At 41.6% G+C, this 9,229-nt stretch overlaps 1 protein-coding gene across 1 annotated transcript; it reads right to left on the reverse strand.

Annotated features, from left to right (window-relative positions):
- Positions 1-8,014: 8,014 nt before the first annotated feature.
- GPR12 (G protein-coupled receptor 12) lies at positions 8,015-9,028 on the reverse strand (the record flags this gene model as incomplete). The annotated part of the gene is made up of 1 exon (XM_080690010.1): positions 8,015-9,028. Exon 1 carries the CDS (start codon positions 9,017-9,019, stop codon positions 8,015-8,017), a length of 1,005 nt encoding a protein of 334 aa, XP_080546136.1. The 5' UTR covers positions 9,020-9,028.
- Between the last annotated feature and the right edge of the window lie 201 nt (positions 9,029-9,229).

Here is a 9,229-nt window from a genome sequence, read left to right on the forward strand (position 1 = left end):
TCACTTCCCTGGACTATAAACTATAAGGCTACAGCCGGGCGTGGTGGCACATGCTTGTAATCCCCGCGCTTGGGAGGCTGGGACAGGAGGATTGCACAGGTTCGAAGCCAGCCTCAGCTACTGAGAGAGGCTCTCAGCAACTTAGTGAGACCCTGTTTCCAAATAAAGTATAAAGTAGGGCTGGGAGTACAGCCCAGAGGTAGAAAGCCTCTGGGTTCCATCCTCAGTAACACACACACACACACACACACACACACACACACACACACACCCCACACAACTACAAGGCTTTGAGGTCAGTGTAAGGCAGAGGCAAAGTGTCACCCATCCCGGGTCACACTGTAGGCAGGACAGAATCCAGATGCTTTATCCCCACTGAGGTTTGGCAAACCTGTGCTGAGGGGACCATGGAAGGTCAGACCCTCCACACACTGCCTGAGTGCCTGGGATGTTCTCACCAAAGACTCTGGTCTGGGACTGGAGGAGGAAGGTGGATGTGTGCATACAAGGACAGAAGATGTGTGTGAGGGTATGCACACGTGTGTAAACAGCCACGTAGATGCACAAATGGTCCGTGGCTGCGTAACTGAAGCCTGATTGTGAAATATTCTAATTCACAGACAATTTATGAGCAGGAAGACTAGTCTCCACGATGCCAAGAAGGAGGTTGCATTGGGATTTTCTCTTCTTCCTGAGTTATCTTTCTGTTCGAAGACCATGTCACACGGGCATGGGCAGTAGTACAGTCCTAAGGGAAGGGGCATACGTTTAACTGAGCTGGATGAATTAGAAGATAGCCAGGGCAGGGCAGCCTCCTGCAGACTGAAATCCTGGGTGAGACTCTGAGGTGAGGGCCACCTGGCAGGGCACAGCAGAGACAGCTGGTGCTCCTTTCGAGCTGAGATGTCAATGTCATTGGTGCCATCAGCATGATGTTAACATTCAAAACTGGAAGGCAGGGTCCTCAAATCTAGGGTGCAGCAGAGTCGCCTGAAGGGTCGGGGAAGGGGCCTGAGAATCTGCATTTTAACGCACTCCTGAGAGATGCTGAAGCTGCTGATAAGGGCCCACACTCCAAGAGCCTCTGCTACATGGAGAACAGAGCCGGGAGCAGTCCATCACTGCACACTAGGTCTCACTCCGTGCATTGGAATACTGTTTTCCCATTTTGATGATAGGATTTGAAGAGGTATGCAAAGGAATAGTAAATGACAGGGAAAATGATCAAGAAAATGTCAAAAGTTATTAAAGAAAATCAGAAATGAATGATGTATGTAATTGGGATAATATGATGAAGGAGGAGGAAGAGAAGAAGAAGGAGGAGGAGGAGGAAGAGGAGGAGAAGGAGAAAAAGAAGGAAAAGAAGAAAGTGATATTGTTTAATTTATGTTTTCAATATATAAATGTTAACTGTGACTAGGGCAGTCTTTGAATCCCTAGGGGCTGGACCAAGACAAAGTAGAATTATAGTATAAGAAGAAATATTGCAATTAGAAATATTAAAATGCCGTTAAGTGTTGAGGAAAAGTATAGAATTTCAGGTTTCAAAGATACCTTGACTTAGATGATTTAGATTTATTTTTAATTTTTGGGTGGTGCTGGGGACTGAACCCAATCAACCTATAACCCCAGCCCTTATTTATTTATTTATTTATTTATTTATTTATTTATTTATTATCTTTAAACAAGGTGTCGTTAGGTTGCTGAAAGAGTCTCACTAAGTTGCTGAAGATGGTCATAAACTTGCGATCTTCTTTCTCTGCCTCCCAAATATTGGAATTATAGGCATGTGCTATCATACCTACCATTGATTTAGATTTGATATAGAAAATTCTGCTCCAGATGTTTTCTTTTAATTCTCAGATTTTATAGAACCCCAAAATAACTTTGTGATTTGAAAATATATTAGAAGCTGGGCATGGTGGTGCATGCCTATGATCCCCAGAACTTGGGAGGCTAACACAGGAGGATAGCAGCTTTGTAGCCAGCCCCAGAAACTTAGTCCCTCTGCAACTTAGTGAGACCTTGTTTCAAAATAAAAGAATAAAATAGGAATTAGAATACCCCCGGGTTCAATCCCCAGTACCACACACACACACACACACACACACACACACACACACACACACACACACACAAATAGGGCTAACATTGTGTCTTGGAGGTAGAATGCCCCTGAATTCAATTCAATCTCCAACACACACACACACACACACACACACACACACACACACTTAGAAGGAGCAAAGATAGAGCTACATTATAAGCAGCTTCCCCTTAGATTTTCCCCAGGCAACCACTCAATGCTTGTAAAAAACAGGCCACTCTCCCTCCCTTTCTGAAATGCTTGTATTTTCAGTAACCCAAATAAGAATTCCAGGATTCAAAGTGAGCTATTTCATGGTAAATGCAAATTGAAGCCCTACAAAGAATTCCATAAGATGTTCTTTCACCTTTTAAAATATTATCCTTTATATTGTCGATTCAAATAGCCAAATACCAAAGGAACCCATGTCCAAGTATTTTCATTCCACTCCAAACTTGCTTTTAGTAAAATTTTTGTTCACTGGTGCTCACTAGTCTGAATTTTTCTGATTAAATAATGTCTAGATACTTTTGTAAATATTTATGCAATGGAGATATTATGTGTGGGGGTGGTGAGTGTGAGGAATTGAATCCAGGGGCATTTTACATCCGAGCCACACCCCTGGCCCTTTAAAAATTTTTGTTGTTGCTTGGGAACAGGGTTTTGCTAGGTTTCTGAGAGTCTTTCTAGGTTGCTAAGGCTGTCCTCACTGTGATCCTCCTGTCTTAGCCTCCTAAGTACTGGAATTATAGTCATGTGCCACCATGCCTGGCTGCAATGGAGATATTTATGTTATATGTTAGTGTCTACCTCGATTATATACTTCATACACTTTTATTAAATAAAATGCTTTCTCTCCTTGGATAGGAAGGAAGTATGGATGGGATGGCCAAGGTAAATTGATATTAATAGTATCTTTTATGCTGAAAAACAAAAGGTTACAGATATATATTAGATGAAGGTGAGATATTTTAAAAATGTCATTGACGTACCTGTCTAGAAAAAGGTTGCTTTGGAATGAATGCAGTTGAATTTTGGAGCCAAGAGAACAAAGATTTTCATCTCGGTTTTCTTGATTCATGCAGGCACACACAGCTCCCAACACACTATGAGCAAAGAAACTGTACCTGAACAATAGAGGTGGAGCTTTCACGGTTAGGTATCCTCAGCCACACGTACAGACACACACTGCATGTGGATGATGTTTTCAGAAGAACTATCCTTAAGATGATGACAATTTAGAATTTAAAAAGCGAGGAGGAGGAGACGTGCTTGGGAATAACATTGACCAAATTATGTTATGTGCATGTACAACTATATAGCAAAGAATCTTGCTACAATGGATAATCATAATGCACCAATAAAAATAAAGTAAGAGCCATTTAAAATGGCAAAACAAAGATTTTAAAAAGTGATAACATTAACATGAAAAAATATATTTGTAGATCTCTACTAGACACATACTGAGAAGTTCTAGGTAAAGTTTAAAGTTTATATCCACAGAACACAGACTGGTGATCTATTAATCTCAGACAGGAGTAGACTCTTTAAGTATATATTTATTTATACAATATGTATAGGTTAAGAATGCTAAGATTTCAACACATCCTTGAGACTCAAAAGTGTCATTTAATTTTTTTTTTTTTTGGTACTAGGAATGGAACCCAGGAGGGTTCTACCACTGAGCTACATCCCCAACAGTTTTTATTTTGAAATAAGATCTCACTAAGTTACTGTGTGCCGGCCTCCAAACCATGATCCTACTGTCTCAACCTCCTAAGTACTGGGATGACAGATGTGTGTCACCACGCCCAGCAACTCCAGTGCCATTTAAATTACCAGCATTGGGCTGGGCGTGGTGGCGCACGCTTGTAATCCCCGTGCTTGGGAGCTTGGGAGGCTGAGACACGAGGATCGCGCAGGTTCGAAGCCAGCCATGCTGGCTTAAGAGACCCTGTTTCCAAAACTAAAAAAAAAAAAAAAAAAAAAAAATAGGTCTGAGAGTGTAGCCCAGATATAGAAGGGCTTCCAGGAACCCCAGTACCACAAAAAATAAAAATAAAATAAAATAAAATAAAAATAAATCAACAGCATTGGTTTCACTCAGGAACGGTGAGAACTTGGGCTGTGCCAGAATCTGCATTTTAGCTAAACTCTCAGGTGATCTACGTATCCTAAAATATAGAATATTCCAGGACACCTAGTCAAAATGGCCTTCAGTTTTTTGGGCACTATTTGCTAAAAAACAATTGTGCCTGCAAATTAAAGCCATGATATATAAAACTATTAGTTTAACAATTCTTAAAGTTTGGACTGGATTTAAAGATTCTACTCAGATACCCAAACCATCTCTGATCATTACAATTTTTAAAGGAAACAAGAAAGCAATCTGTTCCTTTACTATAGAAGGCATACAATCAAGGCAAAAACTTAAACATTGTTCAAAATAACACCATAGCAGCCACTTATTTAATATGTATTTTAAATCTGAAATGGTACCATTACCTAAATGTCACATGATATGTATATAACCATCAAATTAAGATGATCATTATTTTAATCATGGATTAGGTATTTCTTTCAAAAGAGATTAAGAAATCATTATTTTAATGATTATTTTAATCATGGATTAGGTATTTCTTTCAAAAGAGATTAAGAAATCTCTAAGAAACTTTCATTGGCACTAAATGTCTCTGTTCCTCATCTGCTCTTTTAAACTTATTTCAAACCTGCTTTAAATCCTGGGGGCATTTGAGACTATTTCTGCATAAGTCAACCAAGGAATCCTCTCCTCCTGAATTTGACTCCTTGATTTTGGCTTCCCAAAAAGGAGAGACTCCTGGTACCTGGAAGGAAGGTGGTTCCCTTTACCAGGAAGAAACAAACTTGAGCTGGGGGTGTAGCTCAATGGTAGAATACTTGCCTAGCATGCCTGAGGTCCCAGGTTCAATCCCCAGCACCACCTAAAAAGGAAAAGAAACAAACTGGACTAATACAGAGAAATAAGGAATTGAAGGGATTAAAGGAGTCAAACCGTTAGAGAGCCATGTTTGCACAACTAGCTAGCTTCAACTAGCCAATAATTCTGGTAACAAAATGAAATCATTCCAGTTACAAAGACAACTGTTTTTACTGAAAAATAATATAATTTCCTTGGCAACTAGAAAATGTAATTTTTAGTTGCATGGAATGAATGATCACCTGTCACTCCAGGGCTGCTGTAAAGAGCACTGTTTTCCATGATATATTTGGTCCTGTTGCGAATGTAACGTTAGTGAATACATGTATGCATACATACATAAATCTATATGTATGTATTGAGATATGTACACATTTTTAAAATTACTAACCCCATAAAAACAAAGAAGTCTTGTAAGGAAACCACCCGAACATCCAGAACATCCATTGTTTCACAATGTGAAACAAACAGTAAGCGCATGTTATGGTTGAATTGAAAAGTCCCTTAGCTGCAATCAGATATTTTGCAAACACGTGTCAAAAGCAACTACTGCACTAGTATTTATAAGACCACTATACACCAAGCATACTAGAAACAGACCGTATAGACAGTCACACTGGCTGTCACTCCACATACAATTTTAAACAGGAAGCGGTATGCCTTAGTTAATTTGTGATGGTAATAGGTAAAAAAAAAAAAAAAAAAAAAGCAGGTCTTCTTTTGCCCTCATAGCCAGTGAGGGACAAAAGACAGCGCCACACAGGGAAGAAGTGGAACTGAGACACTCGAAACCTTAACTTTGAAACCTGGATCTGTGTGGCTCTGTGGCCTTGGCCTCTCCTCTCAATCTCAGAGTTTTCACCTGCAAATGTGTGTGTTTTTGTCACTATAGCAAAACAGCAGGCAAAACACCACATGGGGGCTTAGAACACAATATTGGACCCAAATAGGACATACTGTTATCCTTATAATTCTTACTATTAAGACATGCAAATGGAAGCCCCCATTTCTACAAAAGCATCATTTATTCCTTTAAACATCTTTATGAGTGTTTCTCAGCCAATGTCAAAACTAACTTACCTTTGTGAGAGATGCTATTAAATTTTAAGTGATTAAAAACAGACTCAGCCTCTGAAACCTACTAGGTCCACCCAATGTTGAAAACTCTTTTAAAGGCATCAGCTTGATTAGGCTGAGCATACAGGGATATACACTGAAAAGCCTTTCCCACTTCTTCAATATTTCAGTCCCTCTCTTCCTTCCCTAAGTGACCTCAGGGAGGAGACACAGATTCAAGTAGAGGATTTTGCCACTTTTGTGCTGCATTAGAGGAGGCTTTGGAGAGATGGCATCTGCATGCAGGCTGCCAGAATGGTTCTGAGACCACTGTGGCCACGATATTTGGAACACATCCATGCAGTTAATCCATTACTTGGGTCCCCTAAGGACCCTGGAATCCTGGTCTTGCTGCAATCTGAATGTGGATGTGTGTTGTCCAAAAATTCTTCCTCCGCATCTGAAGACATAGCTTTAACTCATTACAAATGGAGGGATGGTGTCTGGGCCTGTATCTGTCTGCTCTAACAGAAATAACACTCAGACACAATGATTTTACAGTATATATAAAGTCAGATTCTTCTGTGTAATTTCCCAACTCAATCTTTGCTCACTGAGAACAGACAATACACTTTGTATTGCGTGTGTGTGTGTGTGTGTGTGTGTGTGTGTGTAATAAAAAAGAAAAAGTTCAAATTTAACTTTTCATGAGCAGCCACATGGTCATTTTGCTTGTGAGCTCATAAGACCTGACGGATACATACCACAGTCATGAGTGCATGTTGTATACTCACCAACTTAATCTTTAAAATAGAAGACCACCTGTTTCAAATGCATTTTGCACTGCAGACAATACAAATAGAAAGCTTGGTTTAGAATACCTAATTCTATTTATCTCCATTGAGTATAACTATTAACATATTCTTAGAGACAGGAAAGGTAAAGTGTGCATATTTCATGTTCCCTTCATGATAATTCATTTTGCAGAATACATTAAATAAATTTAATCAACTTTCAATAGATATTATTAATATTTTCCTTTTGTTTCCTGAAAACAATCAGACTGTAGCTTGAGAAACTACAGTGGTGGGTCTAATGAATCTTATTTCATATGCAAATCAAAACATACTTCATGATTCACTAGAAAGAATGTACTGAAAAATGATATTGAAAAGTGACTCCTTTAACTCTGCATTACATGGCAACATTTGAAACTAGTGGTCTATCTAATATAGGAAACCATGCAGAAGTTGCAACATTTATAGCAATTGCAAAGCAATTTTTATGAACAGTTTGCTGAAAGGAAAAAGAATGAATAAGAATGAGTTCATGGTTTCTGAATTCTTGTTAATAAAAATAGGTCCCTTCCAAACACAATTATGTAAATTTTTTGTTGGCTTCAAAGAGATCATATCCTGTTAGATACATGCAGCATTAAAAATTTACTTTGATTTTTAAAAAGTCCAGAAAAAGTAATTCCTTCTCCATTTTCCTTAATAACTCAAATTTATTTTAACATTCAGAGTAAAAACACTAGGACTGAATTTAAATTTTATAACAGCATGGCCATGTCATATCCCTTCCTTTCCCATTTACCATCCCTTCCAAAAAAATATATATATAAAACAAAATACATACACACAAATAAAATATAACACAAAATCCAGGCCCCCAAATGAAACAAAACAATGCTGAGCAGAGAAGTCAACATCTTTTTGGAAAAGGTGACAAACACTGGTTACATTATTTCCACTTCGATCACTTAACTCATCCAGATGGTGTCTTCCCTTCCCCCAGTGCCCAGTGCTCCTGGCTGGAGAGAGACTCCAAATCCAGAAAACGGAGGGACCGAGTCATCAGTGGGCCGGCAGTGGGAGTGCCTGGCAGGGCAGTTGGTCCTGGGTGGCAGGCGGCTACACGTCGCTGGGCGACCGTGCCCTCTGGGACAGGCTGGATGGGATGCAGCCGCAGCAAATGAGGCAGAGGGCTTTCTGGATCTCTTGGTTTCTGAAAGCATAGATAACCGGGTTGATGATGGAGTTGTAGGTGGCGGGCAGGAGGGTGGCGTAGGTGTAGATGGAGGGGTAGGTGTAATCGGCTATCAAGGAGTAGAGGGTGAAAGGCATCCAGCAGGCAGCGAAGGTTCCCAGGATGATGGCCAGGGTGGAGACCCCCTTCCGGGTGGTCACATAGTGCGACGTGGCCAGAAAGTGTTGCTGCAGGGCGATCTGGTGGGCATGCCGCATCACGATCTTACAGATCTGCACGTACAGCTGCAACATCAGAGCGAACATGAAGAGGAAGGACACCGAAAGGATGGCGGCATTGTTCTTGGTGAGGGGCCTGACCACGCTGCAGGTGGACTCGTCCCGCAGGCAGTTCCAGCCCAGGACGGGCAGCAGCCCCAGGCAGATGGAGGTCCCCCAGAGCAGGACCAGCATGACGTAGGTCAACGTGACGGTCCTCTCGGAGTGGTAGGTCAGCGCGTAATACAGCGAGAGGTAGCGGTCGACGGTGATGGCCAGCAAGCTGCAGACAGAGGCCGAGAAAGAGGCCACGATGAGTCCGATGGTGACCAGCTTGGTGGCTTCTGACTGCAGCAGGTAGGCGAAGACAAAATTGATGATGAGTCCGACGCCGGCCAGCAGGTCTGCCAGAGCCAGGCTGCCGATGAGCAGGAACATGGGCGCTCGCAGGCTGGGGTTGTGGAAGATGATGAGGACCACGACGGCATTTTCACAGGAGATGAGGGTTCCTGAAGTACACAAGACAATGTCCCAGGGGTTGACGATGAGCTCCGGCTCCGACTCCACCGCGGGGACCTGGGAGGAGACGGCAGCGGACACGTTCCCGTTGGCACTGGCATCTAAATAATCCCGAGGCAGCTCGCTTCCGTTGACCTTCAGGTCCTCGTTCATCTTAGCCCCTGTCCTCGTCAACGAAAAGACAGGCTTCTTAATGTCTGAGTCCAGCAGGGCGCCAATCCAAGATCATCAACACACACACACACACACACACACACACACACACTCACACACTCACACACTCGCACACACACCCCTACTTCAAAACCGTAAGCAATGCCACAGGCTTCAAGAACTACACGCTGTGGGGAAATAAAACAAAAG

This window comes from Muscardinus avellanarius, assembly GCF_963383645.1.
Source record: "Muscardinus avellanarius genome assembly, chromosome: 2".
In the NCBI taxonomy this organism is placed as follows: Eukaryota; Metazoa; Chordata; class Mammalia; order Rodentia; family Gliridae; genus Muscardinus; species Muscardinus avellanarius.